The sequence below is a fragment of the Beta vulgaris genome, chromosome 5, assembly GCF_026745355.1.
Source record: "Beta vulgaris subsp. vulgaris cultivar EL10 chromosome 5, EL10.2, whole genome shotgun sequence".
Classification (NCBI taxonomy): Eukaryota; Viridiplantae; Streptophyta; class Magnoliopsida; order Caryophyllales; family Amaranthaceae; genus Beta; species Beta vulgaris.
This window is the reverse complement of record NC_079206.1, coordinates 54,156,090-54,177,680: the sequence shown is the minus strand read 5'-3', so window position 1 is coordinate 54,177,680 and position 21,591 is coordinate 54,156,090. Positions and strand designations below refer to the sequence as shown.

Below are 21,591 nucleotides of genomic sequence, written 5' to 3'. Positions count from 1 at the left end.
CTTAATTTTTTCAATAAATTTCTCACTCACTAACTGTAATAAATTACAAAATTTTCAATACATTGGCATATTGACTATTTCATTCCAACCTTAGCTTATATTATTGATTTTTCTCACTCACTATTATCAATTTTAAGAATTATATGACTCATTTTAGTATTATAATTATATGATATATATATATATATATATATATGCTAAAAACTACATGAAAACATAAAATCAGTTCAATTTCATCATAATTAGTCAAAATCAAAATTTTTTAAATGAACTTACCAAATAATTTCAACCTATATTGACCCATTTAGAAAATTTCTTCAAACTCCATATCAATCCAACTCCATATATTCCCCTCAAAAAAAAAAATCCAACTCCATATATTTGCGGTTTTGCATGCGGTCTTTAAATCTTCTTCACTTTGTAGATCGAATGATTCTACACCTTGGTTGTATCAAGGAATTATAGTAACCATGCTTCAAATGCAAAGAACATGGAGATCAAAGGCTTAATTTCTTCATAAAACCCACATGCATGAGTTTTATATTTGTTGTTGATGCAAAAATCGATGACTTGGAGTATAATTTTGATGGATAATTTGTAGCTTTAAAGTATAAAAAAAATGTAGCTAAGAGAGATTTGCTAAAAAAACGTAGATAAGTTGTATGCAATAATCGGTAATAAGATAGGTTTGGTTGTAATAAGTTTTAGAATCATCTAGGCGTGGGTTGTAATAAGATAGAGATTGTATGTAGAGAGAGATTTAGAATCAATTTATGGAGAAGATGATGTATGTAGTTGTAATAAGAGAGATTGTATGATATTTTTTATTAAGAGAACACATAGTGGACTTGGAGCATTATTTTATAACCAAGGGCCAAATTGTTTGAAGCATCATTATAGTAAAGTGGTATGCTCATTTATGGAGAATACAAAATTTGAGCCATTTTGATTGTGTCCAAATATAAGGAAATATAACTTTTACAATCAAAGTTAATCTTTAAATCAACACTATTTTACTAGCTTCCATTTCACTCTTTTTCACTAAAGGAAAGAACTTACCACTTCAATATTCAAATGTGTAAAAAAATTATATGGACTTGGCCCACACTAAAATCGTATGGATCTATGCTAATTCATGTTATTTATTAAAAAAAAGTCACTATATAAAAAAATAGATATAATATCTGAGTAAATATATATTGTAAAGTTTGATGACGTGGAAAAAAAACTGCAAACTTTGCGCTAGCAGACATTGAAGCTAAGCTACAAAGTAATGGCAGCACATTACGTAAATTCAGCGAAATGCCATATCCTAATGATCTGATCATAGAAGACGGGCAAAACAAAATGATAATGGACGAGCTTTCCTATGACCGAGGGAAGTTAAAAGAGGAGTTCCAGCACTGTTTCAAGGATTAACAACTGAGCAACGTGGAATTTACAATGAAATTATGTCAGCTGTATCACGAGGAAAAGGAGGGGTGTTCTTTGTATATGGATACGGAGGAACAGGTAAGACGTATCTTTGGAGATTGTTGTGTGCCTCATTAAGGCGTAAAGGAGATACCGTTTTGCCAGTCGCATCAAGCGGAATAGCTTCTTTATTGCTTCTGCGCGCGAGGAAGAACTACTCATTCTAGGTTTGGACTCCCGTTAATAATGTTGCTGAGAACTCAACATGTGTTGGCATTAAGCCAGGCTCGGACTTAACCGGACTCCTTATGAAGACAAAGTTAATCATATGGGATGAAGCTCCCATGATGCATAAATACTGCTTTGAAGCTCTAGATAGGAGTTTAAAGGATGTTATGCAGTTTGTGAATCCTGCAAATCAAGATATCACATTTGGTGGCAAGGTTGTAGTTTTTGCTGGTGATTTAAGAAAAATATTACCCGTGGTGCCTAAAGGAAGCAGACAAGACATTGTCTTCTCAGCAATAAATAGTTCTTACTTATGGGACTTTTGCCGAGTACTTAGGCTGACAAAGAACATGCGCCTCACAACAGGTTCAAGTAATTAAAATGTTGATGAAATTAAGAATTTTCATAATGGATACTCAATGTTGGAGATGGCTAAGTTGGAGGGCCAAATGATGGTGAGGCCGATATTGAAATACCCCATGAAATGTTGGTAGATGGGGGACATGACCCTATTGCGACAATAGTAGAAAGCACATATCCTGACATAGCGGATCACATTTGGGAACCAAGTTATTTTCAAGAAAGAGCTATTCTTGCTCCAACCAATGAAATTGCTGAGACGGTTAACGATCACGTGTTATCTCAATTGCCAGGTGAAGAAAGAACTTACTTGAGTTCAGATGCAATTTCAGTGGAGGAAGGAAATTTTGGAATTCATGAGATGTATTCAACAGAGTTCCTAAATACAATTAAATGCGGAGGATTACCAAACCATAGTATATGACTGAAGGTTGGAGCACCAGTGATGCTCCTAAGGAATATTGATCAAAGTTCTGGGCTATGTAATGGCACAAGATTGGTCGTTAAGCACTTAGGCGATCGCATTATAGAGGCTATTGTGGTATCTGGTAGTAATTTGGGCAATAACGTTTCATTCCACGAATGACGCTGACTTCGTCAGACTCAACAAAATTTCCCATCAAGTTCCAACGGAGACAATTCCCTTTGGTTGTGTGCTTAATGACAATCAATAAAAGTCAAGGACAATCACTTTCGCATGTTGGCCTATATCTTCCTCGGTCTGTTTTCAGCTACAGACAATTTTATGTGGCCGTATCAAGAGTTACTAGCAAGAAGGGTTTGAAAATTTTAATAGTTGATAAAGAACGTGGAACATCAAATGTTACCACGAACGTAGTGTACAAAGAAGTATTTCAGAATGTTGGTTAAATACTCTTATTATTAATGTTACTCAATAATTAATTTTTATTTTCATCCACTTTGTTGACATGTATTTTTTTACCTCAGATTTTCATGATTTATATTGCATGCGAACTTTAAGTGCTTCAAAATATGTTGCAACAATATCTATAGATATTACATTTGATGTACACAATTATCTCAAAAAATAAACTTCCCGTGCATTTTTGCACGGGTTAAAAGCTAGTTATATCAAAAAATGGACCACATGCGTGAAAAAAGGTGAAAATAGATGGAACATCTGATCAAAAATAAAAATAGTAACAGTGTGTAGATTAAAAAAAAAGTATTAGAAAAAAATTAAAAGTGGGTAGATTGAAAAGAAACAAAGGGAGTAGTAGTTAAGTCTTCGTTATCTTTTATCTTTTGACAAAGTCTTCTCTCTCTAGGTAACTTCTTTGGCAAATTAGTTTTGTCGGTTTTTCACCAAGTACTCCCGAGTTTTCACAAAATTCACGAGATACCCAACTTTTCAAAAATATATGGGATATTCCTATTTTTTATAATAATACACCCAAAAATCCTTAATAACTAACAACATTAATCGTCGTTAGTCATTAATCTTAATTTTTTAAAATCTCAATTAACTATTGATCCTAAACCATAAATCTAACCCCTCTCCCATGCACCCTCCCACCACCCCCCAACAATCCCCCACCCAAGCAGCCCCCACCATCCTAGTAGCCCCCATCCCCCACCACCCCGTCGAATTGCCCCCCTCCCCTGAGTCCGGATCCTCTAGAGTTTTCGTGAAACTCTACAAGGTAGAGTTGTATTTGAGCCATACATTTTAAAATCAAGGGCTCATATTGGTGGAATGCAAAAGATTTAGTGGTAGATTTTGATGAGATAAAATAGGGAGAATTTTGGAAAGAGAATATATGAGCCATTGATTTTTTTAGTCAATGGTTGATATTGCTCAAACTCTACCTTGTAGAGTTATTTTACAACTCTAGAGGATCTAAACACCCCCTCCCCTAACCCCCGTCGAACTAAAAAATTAAAAAATTTCCCCAGATATATTAGCTAAAATTTCACAATAATTAATGCTTGTAAAAAAGGAAGGCATGATACTGGAGCTGCAAACGATAATGCGGATTCAAGAAGTTCAAGCAAGTAAGATTTTTTTCCTTTTTCTCATTCTTTTCTCGCAATTTCTGTACTTTATGGTGTTTTTATATGGACTATGTTCCTTAATGTCTCGGTTGTTTATGTTTTCACTTATATTTTCATTGATTTATATGAGTTTATTTTGATGTATCAGTTATGATCTGTACTTTTGGTGTTGGATTTGAAATTTTGCAGCAAGAAATAAGGTATAAAATTTTAAAAAAATTGTTTCACAATGGTCGAAGTCTTCAATGGCGGAAGAAAGGAGGGAACGAGAGGGAAAGGGATGAAGAGGTATGGTGGGTGTATTGGTTTATACAGGTATAAAATACACCGTGATATTAACCGTGTGTTTGTTATTTTTTGAGTCAAGGAAGGGAATAGAAGAGATGAGAAAGGAAGGGATTGGAAAAAAAACTAAACTTTAACTGATGTTTGACATTACTCAAACCAAGAAAGCTAAAGGCTGTCAGTCCAACTCCCATTTCTTTGTATGTCAACAAAGATGGAGTGGGAGCCGTACAATTTCTTCTATATCTTATGTTCTAAAATAAAATTATTAAAGATAGAAATAAGTCATAATATTTAGACAAATAGTCCATAAAATAAACATTGCAGAAAAATATTTGAAGTTTAAATAATCATAAAACTTGTTAAATAAATACATCATCCTATTTCATCATCTGAATGAGAAATGCTTTGCGAACATTCGTTATGTTGGACAACCAAAGAATTCTCTCACCCTCGTGTCATTAGCATTCGAAAATCTATAAGTTTTGAATTGTTTGCTTTCTTCAATCAATTCCTATGCTCACAATTTCTTCATAGATTTCATCACTTGAGTAAACTCGTTGGCGAATTTGCTTCAAAATAGAATCACCTTCCCTTATGGCATCAACAACACTATCAAGTCATTGCTTAAGATTTTGATTTCATAGCCTTCCTCCAAATTGTACTTCCCTTAGTGGCCACCTACACTGTGTTTGGTATAGAGTAATTGGATGGAAAAGAAAGGAAGTGGAAAGAAAAAAAAGACTTTCCTATGTTTGATAAAAAAAATAAGAAGGGATTTAATAGGAAAGGAAAAGGAAAGGAAGTGAGATGAAAGAAAACCTTATAAATCTTCCCTTATCTTTTCTCCCAAAATTGGAGGAATTTGAGAGCAAAGAGATAATTAATTAAAAATTGATTTATCTTTTCCCAAATTTTACTTCCATCTGTTACGTTATTTTTTCCTTCCCACATAATTCTCCCTCCAAAAGTTATACAGTATATAATAACCTTTTTCTCTTCTCTCAACTCACGTTTATCCATAGCTCCATAATCATATACAAAAATATGTCTTCTATTATCAGTTTTTTTTTTTTTTTTTTGAGGAAGGCTATGAAATCAAAATCTTAAAGCAATGACTTGATAGTGTTGTTGATGCCATAAGAGATTGTGATTCTATTTTGAAGCAAATTCGCCAACGAGTTTACTCAAGTGATGAAATCTATGAAGAAATTGTGAGCATAAGAATTGAAGAAAGCAAACAATTCAAAGCTTATAGATTTTTGAACGTTAATAACACGAGGGTGAGAGAATTCTTTGGTTGTCCAAAGAATGCTAGCAAAGCATTTCTCAATCAGATGATGGAAGAGGATGGTGTATTTATTTAACAAGTTTTATGAGTATTTAAAATTCAAACATTTTTCTGCAATATTTTATGGACTATTTGTCTAAGTTTTATGACTTATTTCTATCTTCAGTAATTTTGTTTTAGAACATAAGATATAGAAGAAGTTGTAATGCTCCCACTCCATCTTTGTTGACATACAACATAAATGGGAGTTGGACTGGCGCCTTTAGCTTTCTTGTTTTGAGTAATGCCACTTTCTTTTGTTTCATGTCTTTACCGAGTATGTAAATCAGATGTGACGTGTTGTTCTTTTTCTTTCTGTTCTTCCAAACATAAGATTTCTTTCCTTTCCTTCTTATTAACCAAACATCATAAAGTTTAGGGGGCGTTTGGTTGTAAAGGGGTAAAGGGAATGGAATCAAGAAAGGGGTAGATGAGGAAAGGAAACCAAAACCCTTAGATTTAATGTGTTGTTTGCTTAGTACATTGTCTTTCCTCTTTCTTCTTTCTTCTTCTTCCACCCTAACACCACCATATCCCCCCTCTCTTGATTTCCCCCGCCACCTCCCCCACACCCCAGTGCCGCCGCCGCCCCTCCCCACCCTTGTTTCGCCGCCGCTACCCCTCCCGTTGCCGTCGCGACCACCACACCACCACCCTTGTTGTTGCAACCCCGTCAATTCCACCTTAGCCCCTTGCCATCGCAACGTTTCCCCTCCCCTTGCCGACGCGACGTTCCCTTTCCCCTTGTCGTCGCATCCTCCCCCTTCCCTTGCCGTCGCTGCATCTTTTCTCTCCCCTCCCTTTCTCTCGATTCTTCCATTTTTCTAGGGTTTGTGGGTGGGTGGTGGTTTGGGTGGTGGGTGGTTGTGGCGGATTTCAAGTGGTGGGTGGTTTTCACGTGTGTGGGTAGCTTGGTTGGGCGGCGGTTTGGCAGTTTTGGTGCCGGTTGGGCGGCGGTTGGGCGGTTGGTGGGCAGGTGGTGGTTTCGGTGGTTGGGCAGTTGGGCGGTTGGGTGGTAATAGTGGTTGGGTTAGGTGGTTGGGTTAGGTAGTTAGGTGATTAGGTGGTCAAGTGGTGGTGGTGGTTGGGTGGTCAAAGATATAATCAATGATGAATCAAGAAAGGGTAAGTGAAACCTTGGGGGGTGGGGGGAATGAGAGTAGAGGACTTTGGGGGTAAGGGGTGGGGGTAAAGGGAATCATTAAATTGAGCAAACAAACAACAAGTTAGGGAATCAAGTAAATTGATTCCCTTACCCTTTCCAAAATACCCCTAACCAAACGCCCCCTTAGTTTTTTTCCTTTTCCTTCATTTCTCATCTCTTCCATTCCCTTCCCTTCCCTTCCTTGCTTTACTCAAAAAAATACCAAACACATCGTTAGTCAATTTCCTTTTTTAGAATTGAAGATTATAATAGTTTTACTTTATACCACATTTATAAACCATAATTAGGAAGTTCCGCTTGTGTAGAAGGTCTCTTAATTACTTTTTTTTTCCTTTATATTTAAACCAAAATTCAACAAAACCCTATCTCTTTCATCCACTTGTATTATAAATATATATAACCTCATCAATGATATTATTGGATTCCTTCCCACTCTACAAATATATGTTTAATTATCTTTGTTGTAGTTATAATTTTATCTCTATTTTATAATTTATAGCAATGACTTCCTGTACAAAAGTTGACTTCGTAATATAAAAAAGTGGACTTCATCCTAAGTCTTTTATTAAACATTATTGATTCTTCTGACTGAAAACTAATTGATCTTCAACTTCAATAAATAAGCCTCCCTTTCTCCCTTCCATTGCAGTGTACCACAAATAGTTTACACATGAAGGCATTATTGAGAGCTTTGTTGCATATCTAAGGAGTAGGTTTCCTTATTGGGGGCAACACTTGCACTCTAAAAAACCATATTTATACTACACATCTCCTCTAATAGCTACCTCAATTCTTACACCCTGAAATGGAGTACATTATGTCAAGACACAACTGGACTACCCTCAAACTCGTTGCGATGGTGCTGGTGGTGCTGCCCGTGATCTGGACCGGGGTATGGCTGTCTCACCAGCCGAGTTCCGGGTGCCAGAACAAGAGGGTGCTCAATCTGACCATACCCTTTATTGTCACAGGGGTCCTCCTCCTGCTGCTCGCCTTGGCTCAGCTTGTTCTGTGGTTCTTGTTAGGAAAGGACAAGTCCACAGATGAAGAAGCTGAAGAAGACGAGCTTGACAAGGACAAGAGAACCCTTTTTCGACTGCTTGACTATGTCGGGTGTGGGTTGGTTGTTGTCTCCTTCATGCTCTTAGTCTTCACTGGTTTCTTGCTGATATATGTCACAGATACTGGCACTGATAGTTATACTGATAGCTACATACCCACAAATTGGCTCCGTAACAAGGTTGTCAACCACAATTTCCATAAAATTCGACATTGCCTTGTCTACCATACCAATGTTTGTTCACCGTTCCTTGACCATCTCTACCAGCAGTCCCAAACCGAGATCTTCACCTCCATTCAGGTATTTTTCGTGATCAACTATTCATTTATTGATTGAAACTCAGAAAGTCATATAACATTTAGGGAATTTCTTTAAGTAACATATTTGGTCTTATATAGGTATGGACATAAGTCAGATTTGGGATGGGTCCAGCCAGACCTGTAAATTATGATTTGGACCTAGATCCGTCCAGTCCTGTAGAGTCTAAAAAATCTGGAACTTTACCCAGATCCAATAGGTCTGACGGATCTTGTGTCTAAAACGGGTCTAAAATAAGTCTTAAACTTATCAAGAATTTTCATGATTCTTTTAATTGATTACGCCCGTTTTTTAGTTATTAAAATAATGAAATACCAAAACATTAGTCTACTTTTTCTACAAAACATTCTAAATTAAAACATTACTGGCTTGAGTCTTGGTCGGAAATGTAAAAATGAGAAGTTTAGGGATTGAAGACTTGAGTCACTTGACTCAAGCGCTCCGTAAAAAACTAAAAATTCAAACTATATTTTCCTATTTAATATGTAAGAGAAAAAGGGTCTATGGTGAGTGTATGGGTTGGGTCGGGTCTGAATCTATGAGACTCGGATTTGGACACAATTTTTAACACCCACACCCAAATCATACCTAGACTCAATAGATCTCATTTTTTTTACTCAGATCCTTGAAATGGGTCGAATTCTGGTCCATACTCTTATTTGACCAAAAAAACCTAAAAATGTTTAGGTAAATATTGTGGATATCCTCCATTACAATGCTCGAACAAGTTTTAAATGTCTTTGGTTTGCTTGTTGCTTTTGTTATATCCCGAATTTCAATTATTTGTGCGTGCTATCTATTAATTGGGCCAGGTATATATAGGTCGGGCTGGATCTTAATCTATCAGACTTGGGCCCAAATCAAAATTTTAAATTCCTGACCTGGATCTGATCTAGACTCAATGGGTCTCAAAATTCTAGACACAAGCCCTAATAAATATGTTGGGTCCAACCAGATCTAGGTCGGGTCCTACTCCATTCCCATCCCTTATTGTGGATATCTTTCATTACACATCTAGAACAAGTTTAAAGCCTATTTGGCTTGCTTGTTTAATCAGTTAATCCCCAGTTTCAATCAACTGTATGCACTTTCCATTGATTATATAGCTTTGTTATAGAACGGTTGCTGCAAGCCACCCAAGGAGTGCAATTTCACATACACTAGCCCTGGTGTTTGGAGTAGGCCATCAACTAATGCCACAATTTCAGACAAAACAGACTGTAGCAAATGGAGTAATGATCCCAATACTCTTTGCTTCAACTGTCAAACCTGTAAGGATGGTTTCCTCCATGACTTGAGAGGGACTTGGACGGCAGGCGGTATTAGCAGCTTTATTGTCTGCCTGTTACTCGTCTCGCTCGTGTGCTGCTGCTGTTGCGGTGCAATTGATTCAAGTGGTACAACAGGCCGTAGTCGTCCTCCGAGATCGAAATTTCGACGTTTTTTTGGCAATAAATATAGGTGATTGTGAACACATGAATTCTTGGGTTTGGTTGGGAAACAATGCAAGCTAAGGCCCCATAGCATATGGTAATGCTCTGCGCTTATGGATACTTCGACAACCGTAGTATGTGTTGTGTGATAAGATCCTTGTTTTATTTCAATAATTCTTGTCTATCAATGAGCGAGATCTCTTTTTTGTAAGTTTTTTTTTTAGATTGTTTGTGTAATAGATATCAATATTTTAAATTTCATCAGGATTGACAAAATTTACATCAATGATTTAAAAAAACAAATAAATACTTCCTCTTATTTATTTTTTTAGTTCTACAATTTGCTCTCTGCACGGTTGACAACATCAACTTTGTAAAATAATATATTTAATTAGGTATAAATAAAAATTACTTGATATTTTAAAAATATGTATAGAGACAAATCCAATTATATCTCACATGACTATGTTTTCTCTTATGTGTATAACTAAAAAAATAAAGGAAGAGTCTGTTATGTTCAACTTAATTTGTCTTATCTTATCTTATAAGATCTTATAAAATCTTATCTGATTTTATCTAATCTTATATTATTTTATCTTATCTTATTTTTTCTGAAATGAGTGAATATAAGTTAACAGAACATCTTATCTTATATTATACTCCCTCCGTCCCAAAATATAGTTCCCATTTCCCTTTTTTCACGGTAATTTATGCAAGTTGGAATAGTAAAGATTTTTTGTTTATTTAAATAAATGTTGTATGGGAAAAGATGATTTTAGGAGAGAGAATGGAGATAATTAGTGAAAGAGCATTGATTGTAACATTTTGGTTGAATAAACAAAGGAAAAAACAAAATTCAAGAAGCAAATAAATGATGGGACACGATTTTTCGAGACAAATTACGGAAAAATGTGGAACTAAATATGGAAATGGGAACTATATTTTGGGACACCCAAAATGGAAATGGGAACTATATTTTGAGACGGAGGGAGTACTCTCTCCGTCCTTTATTAGTTTACCCATTTTGACTTTTCACGTTTGTCGATGTAAAACTTTGAGTAATAATATCTCTAATTATGTATTTCTAAAAATTATAAAAATTTGATATTTCAAAACTAGATATTGAGACGAATCAAATAATATCCCACATGATTATATTTTTTCTTACATATAAAGCACAAATGAGGGTCAAAGTAATAAAGATGAATAGTGTTAGAAGTCAAAGTGGGTAAACTAATAAAAGACGGAGGGAGTATTATCTTATCTTATCTTATATTATCTTATCTTATAAGATCTTATATAAGTTAAAATAAGTTGAACAGAATGACGGTCCAAAGTATCAAGGAATAGAGTGTTAGATTCTTGTATATAGATTAAAAGATGGTTATCACATGACTGTAACGCCCCTTTTGGTAGTTGGTTATAAATGACGGAAATTGGAATGAATTTGTATGTAAATTTGTAAAGAAAATCATTGTTCATTTTCATGGTAATGCTAATTTATCCTAAAGTGCAAAAAACACAAGCTTAGGGTATGAGATTGCTTTCCCGCGTAGAAAAAATACAAACTTGGAAATTGAATAGCCTACGCATGGAGATTTGTATATAAGGATGATTCTCTTGTAATATTACACTTAAAATTTATTTCCATTACCATCATTAATTAACGATTACCAAACGGATAGTAAATAATGCAATTCTAAATAGTGAATGACTTGGAATTTCTCTCTCATTAGTCATTACTCATTAGTGTGAAAACCTAATATAATTTTGTTCGTGCATTATGTCATTGAAAAATCGGCGTAGTGACTTCTATTCTTTGTTCTTTATTAAATGTCAAAAGTCTTTATGACCCAGCATCACTTCTGATTACTTATCTTTTAAATAATACAACTCTACAATATTTAAATCAAAGCAACTCCTATGTTGAAACATTTTAATAGATCAATAAGATTTTTTCATATGCATATTAAAATACTTGTCCCATATTAGAGAAAGTGGGATGATTATCAAAAGAATAGTTTAAAAAGTTTGACAGATTGTTTAATTTCCCTATTATTAATTAGTTTTAGGATAAAACTTTGCTTAACTTTGTATGTCCCTTGCCTCTTCTGCTGGGCCATACACTAAGGATGTAATTGTAGAAATCAATAGTATTCAGACATATTTGCATAATAGAATTGATGCACTTCATAGGATGTGATTTCAGAGTTCACATTTGTGATAGGAGGATAGTCATTCATAGATTATATCTCTTCACAAAGAACCCTGAGTTCAGTGTAATACTCAGACACTGGTCTCTCATTTTGTTGAACTTCATATATTGCCTTGTTTAGCCTATACTTTCTGTTTCCATTACTCACTGTAAACCTGTTTCTCAAGCTCAACCATATCTCTTTGGCTGACTTCATATACATAACTGACCTCCTTAGAGATTCAGTCATGTTGTTTAGAAGCCAAGCTGTAACCATATTGTTACATGCTTCCCAAGCTTCTTTCAGAACCGGATCAGTACTGGACTTAGTTAGAGCCCCAGTAACAAATCCCAACTTTCTTTTTGTTGCTAGGGATATTTTGTAATCTCCTGCTCCTGTAAGTTGTGGCTCTATTTTGAGTGTATTTGGACCATCAGAAGGATGAAGGTATAAAGGGTTGTTACACTCGATAGTAGTTTTTGTGTTTTCTCCTCCAGCCATGATTATCAAGAGAAGTTTTTTTTTTTAGGAGCTCAAAGTTAAAAGCTTTGATAGAGGAGTTTCACAGATTAACAACTTCACAATACAACACACAAAGGCAGTAACTTTTAAGTAATTTCTACAGAGAGAAAAAAAACGAGTATTGATCTTCACTTACCTCTCACAGCTTTGATACCATGAAGAGTTTTATGCAATGAGAAAGTGAAATGCTAAGTTAATGTGACTGCCATTGATGTGTGTAGGAGAATGATTTTGAGGTTGGTAGCCCAGAGAATGACGGCTCCACCTGATATATTATGTTGGTATCTTTACATAACAACCTAGTTCCCTTTATATACTAGGAAACTTTTAGAGTCACAATCCCTAGGAGGATACATCACATGATCCTATGAAGAGTAAGGACAAAATATAATATACACCTAGACATTTACCATGTGACTAGCACATATTGATATTAAACTCTTTTAATTGGCAAAGAAACAAAGAAATAGATTACATTATTACATTTCAATCGAGTCAAGAACGACAAAAAGAATTGATGTCTCCTTCCTGTTTCTCGGTTGAAATTTCTCTGAAACTATAACAAATAACCTTGTGTTGAGCTGGACTTGCTGATGTGATTAAGTTTGATGTTGCTGATGTAATTAAGTTGGATGTTGTTGTTGTAGGCAAACCAACATCAGGAAGGTCTATACCAACCCCCCCCCCCCACTAGAGGTGAAACCATGCATGGTTTACCAAGTAATAAATTATGCTGAGAAGAAGGAAGAATTTTGGTGAGAACATCAACTAATTAATGCTGAGTAGGTAAGTAGGAGAGCTGCAACAAGCCTTTTAGGACCTTGTATCGTGTAAAATGACAATCAATGTCAATGTGTTTGGTCTTTCATGAAAAAAATGGGTTTTTGGCTATATGAATTGCTGATCGATTATCACAATGTAGGATCACTGGCATGAGACTGGAAACACCCAATTCATCAAGTAGCCTAACCAACCAGGTAACTTCAATAACTGCATGGGTCATAGCCCTATATTCAGCTTCAAAGGATGATTTACAGATAGTCCATTGCTTCTTAGAATTCCAACTGATGGGACTGTTACCAAGTGAAACCAATAAAGCTAGAGACTGACTCCCAAGTGGTAGGGCCCAAGCTACCCTGGTAGAATCATTGTGGTAGGGCCTAAGCTACCTATGTAGAATCATTGTAGGCTTATAAGGTAAATTGATCAATAGCTTTAAGGATTATACCCTAACCAACTGTTGCTTTGACAAATCTGAGAGTGTGAGTGAGGGCTTGGATGTGAGAAATAGAAGGAGAATGCATAAATTGGCTAAGTGTTTGGATCGCAAAGGCTAAGTCAGATTTAGTATTTGTGACTAAATTTAGTTTGCCTACATAACACCTATACAAGGCTGGATTATAGTATGGATGATCAGTATCAGGATGTAATTTGGTGTTAAGAGGAAGAAGGGTAGAAGGATGTTGAAAAGTCCAGAAGTGAACTTTTTTTGAGAAAGAATGATGCTAATAGGAGTATGAGTTTCTTTATACCCATCAAGTAAGTAAGTTGGCCCAAGTCCTTGATACTGAAAGAAACTTGTCTAGCCAAGACATGCAAGGTAAATTTATTAGCAAAAAGCCAATTGCTCTGACTGAGGCTAAGTCCAGCAGACATTTGGTACAAATTTACGACATTGATAAGATAATCAGGAAGACTAAAAGACATCTGATGCAACTTAAGTTCATACCCTTTGTTAAAAACGGCAAAGCATATGAGCTAGGGGTAAGGATAGATGTCACCACACCAAAGCAGAAGTCAATCAAGGAGTCAAATAGATAGCAAATTTCAAATCAAAAATTCTTCTCATATTCGATGTACAACATAAATAATCTGCACATTTGCAGACTCAGAAAGCCACTATAGTTACAAAAGAGAAAATTATCTAGTCCACTTTCCTCCGATCCGCCGATGAAGGTCATCCAGCAGATCATCCTTCTCTTTAACAATGCGAATCAACCTATTGATATGCTCTCTAAAAATTGGCAGATGATCATTAGCTTGCATTAGCTCCTCAACCTGGGAAGACAAAGCAACCAAAGCTTTCTCCAAAGTTTGAGGCTACTCAGCCATATTTGGCCTCTCATACTAATAAGCACCTTGAGAGGAAGCCTTAGAAGTCCTCCTCTTATAAATGATTAAGAGGGTGTAGCAGACTCACCCGTATGTTCTTCTAATCAAAGCTGGAAGATGAGAAGCCCTACTCAAATTTCCTACAGTAGACCACCTACAAGGCTCGAAACTAGAAGGGAAGGTTGGAGAAGGAGGGTCAAGTTTGACAGTTGTTTCCCCAAAATATGAGCCTACAAAATTTGTTGGTGCGTCAGAAAACCTTAAAAGGGAAAACCAAGGTATCCCACAAGGGACGTCAGAGCACACTGATATGTCATATTGATATATAGTTTTTAGGTGTATTTAGGTTGCATTTTAGAGCATTCAGATTCATCTTTAGGCTCATTATTGCATCATAATATTAAGTTCTGTTATTCTACTCCTGTTCGATATATTTTCTTATTTTTGATAAATTTTAGGTATTGAGAACGTATTTTGAGTATGATTATCTAAAATTGAAAAATATAAGCAGAAGGAAGTTACAATGATAAGGACGTTTGGATATGCCATAGTACGAGTTTGAGCGAAAACAAAGTGGGAAATCATTACAAGAAATGTGACAAAAGAGTTATGTATACTCTTTTGAGCTAAATTTTGATGTGTTTCTTACAATCGAATAATTCCATCATATTTGGAAACTAGACTTGAAGATCTTTGAAACGATAGGTGGCACGCCTCGAGAAGACTTCTAGTCAAGGAGTTATGTCTTTCAGAAGATTGCATTGTTTCTGTTGGAATCTGCTATGATACGCGCATATCACTAATCCGCCCATTTAATGATTTATTCGAGACTTTTCTTATCTTGTACATTACTTTCTTAGTCATATAAGGTTATTTAATATTATCTTAGATTAGGAATAACTCGTCTTTCTCTTCTCTCTCTCTCATTCCCACGTTATTTTTATTCTTTAGGTTGAGTTTTAGTTTTCTTCATCTTTTTCTCTCTAGTTTTTAGTTGCAAATCCTAGTTTCTCTTTTCTTCATTAATTCATGAGTTTATTATTCTCATTCTCTTTCTTTCATTGATTTCTTTGATTATATTTTTCTTTGTAGATTTATATTTTATTATTTATTTCATGATTGAGTAGTTTATATTCTAGGTTTGGGAATCCATGTTCTTATGATATGAATCTTGATTGATAATTTATATCTCTGATTGATTAGTGTTTCTATTATTAATCTTGCAACCTGATCAATTGTTTGATTAAATCTTGCTAATAAGAGTTAGAATTGAAAGATCGAATTTTAGAGGCTTACCTACAATCAGCAAATCTGATTATGATAGCGACCGTACTGCATATGTTGATTTGAGAATGTTAAGACTCGATCATAGGATTAACATGTGCTCTAGATATCTGATTCATTTAAATATTGATGATATTTTGATAGATTGTGATTATGAACATGGTAAACCATTGCTCTAGATCTTTTTAGTTTGATTTTTATATTTCTATTAGTTTAGACCTTTCTTATATTTGTGATCCTGTCTAGTTTTCTCATACCTTAGAAGTCAGACTAAAACAAATATCTCTCTATAAATTCGACCCTACTATTTTATTAGAAGGTTTGCTAGGATTTATCTTTGATAAATGTACGACAGCCTATCAGACAGGCCTAACCATCTACATGTCAGGGAAGTTCCAAGGTCCTCCCAAATGGGCCTGTCAAGTAATAACTTCAGGCTCGACTTTGAAACAAAATAAGAGATCACTCAAAGTGTTCCAAAATCGAGTCAAAACACATTATCCTAAATAGTACTCCCTCCGTCCCATAATATAGTGCTTGTTTCTTTTTTCGCGGTCTCCAAAACGTAACTTTGACCTTTAATATCTTCAATTCCTTATTAATAAAAAATATAAAAAGTTGATATTATGAAACTACACATTGAGACGAATCTAACAAGATCCTACATGAATATGTTTTTTTATATATACAAATGAGAATATTCGGTCAAAGATTTTAAAGTTTGACCACCAAAAATGAAATAGGCACTATATTATGGGACGGAGGGAGTATAATGGTATGCGGGAAACGAGGGAAATTGTTAGAGTTTAAATATAGGCTCAGGCGGGCCCGCTATGAGTTAATCTCATGACCATAGCAATTAGCAAAGCCCAATGACACATATCTACTGATCTCTGTCATTCATTCCACATCATTACTACGATCAAAACTCAACTAAAATAGCTGACAAGATCTACAAAAGGATCAGATCTATTCCAAAGAGATAAGAGTTGCATATAGATGTTTATAAACTAAAAGTTTTCTCTGACCATACGATAGGACATGTCCAAACAAATGTATAGTGAAGCCTAGCTTGGAACCAAACATTACCCCAAGCAAAGCAAATGTTAGAAAAATGTATAAAAAAATACTCGTGGTAAAAACATGAAGCAGATAGATTATGTAATGACAGTGTGTTGGATATGATAGATTATTTAATGACTCAGGCACTAAATTGTGCTGAACTGAATTGAACTGCGCTAAACTGAATTGTATTAACATAATATTATCAATACTTACTATTATAACAATCGATAATAATCAATAAATAATAATAATGATAATAATAATAATTATTATAATAATGAATAATGAGTAGTAAATAATAAAAAATGAGTAATGAGTAATGAGTAGGGATGGCAATGGGGTGGGTCCACTTGGACCCAGACCCGTTTATTTTTCACAAACCCGACCCATATCCGTTGGGTTTAGATTTTCAGACCCAAACCCAAATCCGCTGGATCTAGGGATCCACGGGTCCTAAATGGATCCTTCTTAGTTTTAAGTTTTCATCACATTTTTGAATATATGTAATTTAAATTTTTGCCCTAATATATACAGAATTTTGTATCCATGGTTAAAGCATTCTCTAAACAAAATTTGAAGAATTAACTCACAAAATATTAAAATGTTACAAGTTACAAAGTTACAAGTCTTAGATGGAGTTACAACACTAACGAGTTCACAAAATCACAACTCATAAAACCTTAGAGTTTAGCCTTTTAGGTAAAAAAAGTTTCTAATATATAAATGGGTCAGCGGGGCGGGTCTGGATCTAACATAGTTGGACCCATGTCCAGGCCCGACCCATGTTCTTCGGGACCCAGACCCAACCCGGACCCATTGGGTCTAAAATTTCTGGACCCAGACCCTTATAAATAGGTCGGGTCCTAGCGAGTCTGGATCGGATCCAAGACCCATTACCATCTCTGTAAAGAGTAATGAGTAATAAATTATAACTAATAACTAATATTAAATAATAAATAATAGGAGTAATAAATAAAAAAATATATTAATAATAATATTATCAATAATAAAAATAATAATAATATCAATATTAATAATAATAATAAATAATAATAATTAATAAATAAGAATAATAATAAATAATAAATAATAATAACTATAGTAATAATAATATCAATAAAAAAATAATGAAAATAATGAAAATCAACAAAATAAAAAAATAAAAAGTTTTAAAAAAAGAAATTCATCGTTATTATAATTATAATATTAATAATAATAACAATGTTAGTAGTAATATTGGAAACAAAAATAATAATTACAACATTAGATAAGATGGAACTGAACTGAACTACGTTGAACTAAACTATGCTAAATTGAACTGAAAATAAGACCAAAAGAACAGGGCCTGATAATCCAAGCCACAACAATATATATCTTTCCTCTCTAATGAGCAGCCAAAGCTCCAGCAGCTTTTAGACCTGGCAAAGTTGGTCCTGATCCGAAAATCCGATCCGAAATATCCGATCTGTGGTCCGATCTGGGTCCGAACTAGATGGTCCGAACCTTGATCCGAATCCGAAACGGTCTCGATCCGGTCCGAATCCCGATCCGAAATAATCTTGATCCGAAACTCATCCGAATGATCCGATATAATCTTACCCGATCCGAAACTGATCCGACCCGATCTAAAACTGATCCGACCCGAAGGTAAACCGATCTGAAATTATTGGTTTCGATTAGGCTTTGATCCGAAATACCCGAAACTTACCCTTTTTTTATATAAAAAATATATGATTGGCATAAGTATTCCATTCATTCCACCATAGTCCGATTCCTATCCGAAATAATAGTCCGAACGATGACCCAATCCGAAACGATCCGACCCGGTTCGATCCCGGCGGTCCGAATGTAACTTGATCCGAAAAACGGTCTGATCTGAATTGGTCCGGTCCGATTCCGATCCGAAATAATAGTCCGAACGATGACCCAATCCGAAACGGTCTGATCTGGTCCGATCCCAGTCCGAATGTAACTTGATCCGAAAACGGTCCGATCTGAATTGGTCCGGTTCGAATCCAATCCGATTGGTCCGATTGCCAGGTCTAGCAGCTTTCCTCTTTTAAAGATTGACGATGAAAGCTAAAATACGTCTTTTGCAGCTATACGGAATGGAAATGAGAGCTTCTTTTATTTGTAGTTTGACCTGTTCAACGGTCCGGGTCGGGTTGGGTCAGGCCATACTATATAAGGGTCGAGTCGGATCTAAAGTCGTTGTTAACTGGTCGGATCAAGGGCTACCCGGCCCGACCCTGGCCTTATTTTTAAGTTATGACGTTTGTTCGTTAGATTATTGATTTTCATCATCGTCTCACTATTAGCTCAGCAATGTGATTCACATAAATTGCAACCAGTGCCAAAACTCGAAAATCTTTGTGGAGGGGAAATTGACAGATTAATTGCAATTAGTTTCAAAAGTTGCTACAAACCTTGACTCTTGCACTAGTGGAAAAAACCTTATATGTCCCTTAGTAACAGATGCTAGTGTAAAAACCGCATCCGAAAATCAACATAAAAAATAGGAGGAAAAGTTGGGACGACAATCTGATACGGTCCTCTTGTGGACCGCATCATATTTTTGTTATTTTTCTCTCAAAATCCTTGGCCCAGCAAGTTGAACATGGATGGCCCAGCACGCAATCTCTCAAAATCCTTGGCCCAACACACAATCGCTCAAAATCCTTGGCCCACGCACGCTTTATGACATATACCCTCCTCACTCTTCTCTCCGCCTAACCCTAACTCCCCTCCTCACTCTTCTCTCCTCCTAACCCTAATACTCTCCTCTCTCTCTCTCTCATCATATACACTCTCCTCTCCCTCTCATCAGATACACTCTCCTCTCTCTCTCCACTCTTACGCCACCACTCTCACACCACAACTCTCACGCCACCACTCTAACCCCTCAATAATCGAAAAAAACGAAACAATCGAACCTTAAATAATCGAATCCACAAGCTCCATTAAAGAAAATCAAAGAACGAAGCGCCATTAAAGAAAATCGAAGGAAGAAGTACCAATAAAGAAAATAGAAGGAAACGACAAGGAAGAAGCGAGAAGCGCATTTAGATCTGAAACTAGTGATTTTTCGTCTAATTTCTCTATTTTTTTTTTTGTTTAATTTCTTTAGTTTTTTCGTTTCATTTCTTCTTTTTTTTCATTTATATTCTCGTTTTCTAGTATTTTCATTCAATTTATTTTTGTTTAATTTCGAAACTAGTGATTTCGTTTAATTTCTCTATTTTTTGTTTAATTTCTCTTTGTTTTTTAATTTAATTTCTCTAGTTTTATCGTTTCATTTCTTCTTCTTTTTCATTTATATTCTCGTTTTCTAGTATTTTAGTTCAATTAATTTTTTTTAATTTCGTTTTTATTTTTGTTTAATTCATTTATATTCTGTTACTATTATTTTATTTGTAATTTATTTTTGTTTTAATTATGTTATTAATTTTATTTGTAATTTTTTTTTCTTTTTTATTCTGTTACTAATTTTATGTGTAATTTATTTTCATTTTTATTTTGTTATTAGTTTTATTTGTAATTTATTTTTGTTTTGTTTGTATTTTCTCTTAGATTTATGTTTTTTTAATTTGGTTGTTTTTTGTATTTATTTGCGTTATTAATAATATTCTAGATTTATTTTTAATTTTTTTAATTAGTTTTATTTGTATTTTTTTGACAATGATATAAATATTGTAACATTTTTCATTGGTTTTATTTTTGTAATTTTGTTATTGTTGTTGTTGTAACATTGTTGTTGTAACATGATACAAAACCCGTGAAAATGAAATGTTGTTGTTGTAACATTGTTGTTGTAACATTCTACACTTATTTTTTTACATTACTTTAGACAATCTGATGCGGTTCTTAGGTAAAATCGCATCAGTAAATTATTTAGCGATGCGGTTTTACCTTAAAATCGCATCAGTTAATATCATTTAAGGAAACCGCATCAGTAAATATTTTGGATCTGCTACAAGCTTACCTGATGCGGATGAAAATTGCATCAGTAAGTCCGATTTTGACCGCATCAAATGGGTTTTTTCCACTATTGTTGAATCAATTCATCTGCACCTATAGTTGATTCGATCATAGCTTCTCCAACCCGAGAAAGGCATTCAGCCATTCTTGGCTTTACTACAGCACGGTTGTTACGGCGTTGTTTTCACTTTTGTTTCCATCATTGTTCTTCCACATTAGGGTCGCGTCAAGGGATTTTTTTGGGATTTAACCCATTGAACATGTCTACTTACTATGTTGTACTCCCTCCGTCTTTTTTTATTTGCTACATTTTGCCATTTAGGGGTGTTTCAATTTATTTGCTACATTTGCAAATATTTCCATATATAGTACATAGGTCCCACACTTTATTTACAAATTTGCCATCACTCCCTTCTTGATTTTAAATGTTTCCATATATAATACATAGGTCCCACAATTTACCTATTTGCTTTTTTGTTAATTCCATTTATGTCAATGGTCCCCACTCCCTCCTTGGTCTTTGTGAAAAAGTGCTTGTAGCAAATAAAAAAAGACGGAGGGAGTAGTTTTGTAGATATGAGCTAGCTTAGTTAATAGAGTCTTACGGCTTACATCATAGCTCCCTTAATGTACATAATTCTTAGCTTCCCTAGGTCCACAACTCTTGGCCTAAATCTATTTTACACCTAGTATTGCCTCCTCAATAGAGATGGCCACTGGTGCGGGCTAGTCCGTGGATCCTAATGGGCCGAGCTGAGATTTCACGGCCTAGAACCGGACCGTGAAATTCACGATTTTAGGTGGGTTGGTCCACGGGCTGAAAAATC

General features: G+C 35.0%; 3 protein-coding genes across 3 annotated transcripts; 2 read left to right on the top strand and 1 right to left on the bottom strand.

The window, feature by feature from the left end:
• The first annotated feature begins 1,451 nt into the window (after positions 1–1,451).
• Positions 1,452–2,425, top strand: LOC125497689 (uncharacterized). Its single transcript, XM_057394784.1, has 3 exons — positions 1,452–1,512; positions 1,699–2,013; positions 2,079–2,425. The coding sequence occupies exons 1-3, from the start codon at positions 1,452–1,454 to the stop codon at positions 2,423–2,425; spliced, it is 723 nt and encodes a 240-aa protein (XP_057250767.1).
• A 4,938-nt stretch (positions 2,426–7,363) lies between these two features.
• Positions 7,364–9,926, top strand: LOC104907909 (tetraspanin-2). Its single transcript, XM_010696934.4, has 2 exons — positions 7,364–8,157; positions 9,293–9,926. The coding sequence occupies exons 1-2, from the start codon at positions 7,603–7,605 to the stop codon at positions 9,638–9,640; spliced, it is 903 nt and encodes a 300-aa protein (XP_010695236.2). The 5' UTR covers positions 7,364–7,602; the 3' UTR covers positions 9,641–9,926.
• Positions 9,927–11,854: 1,928 nt separating this feature from the next.
• Positions 11,855–12,304, bottom strand: LOC125497690 (uncharacterized). The gene has a single exon (XM_048645348.1). The coding sequence runs from the start codon at positions 12,302–12,304 to the stop codon at positions 11,855–11,857; it is 450 nt and encodes a 149-aa protein (XP_048501305.1).
• Between the last annotated feature and the right edge of the window lie 9,287 nt (positions 12,305–21,591).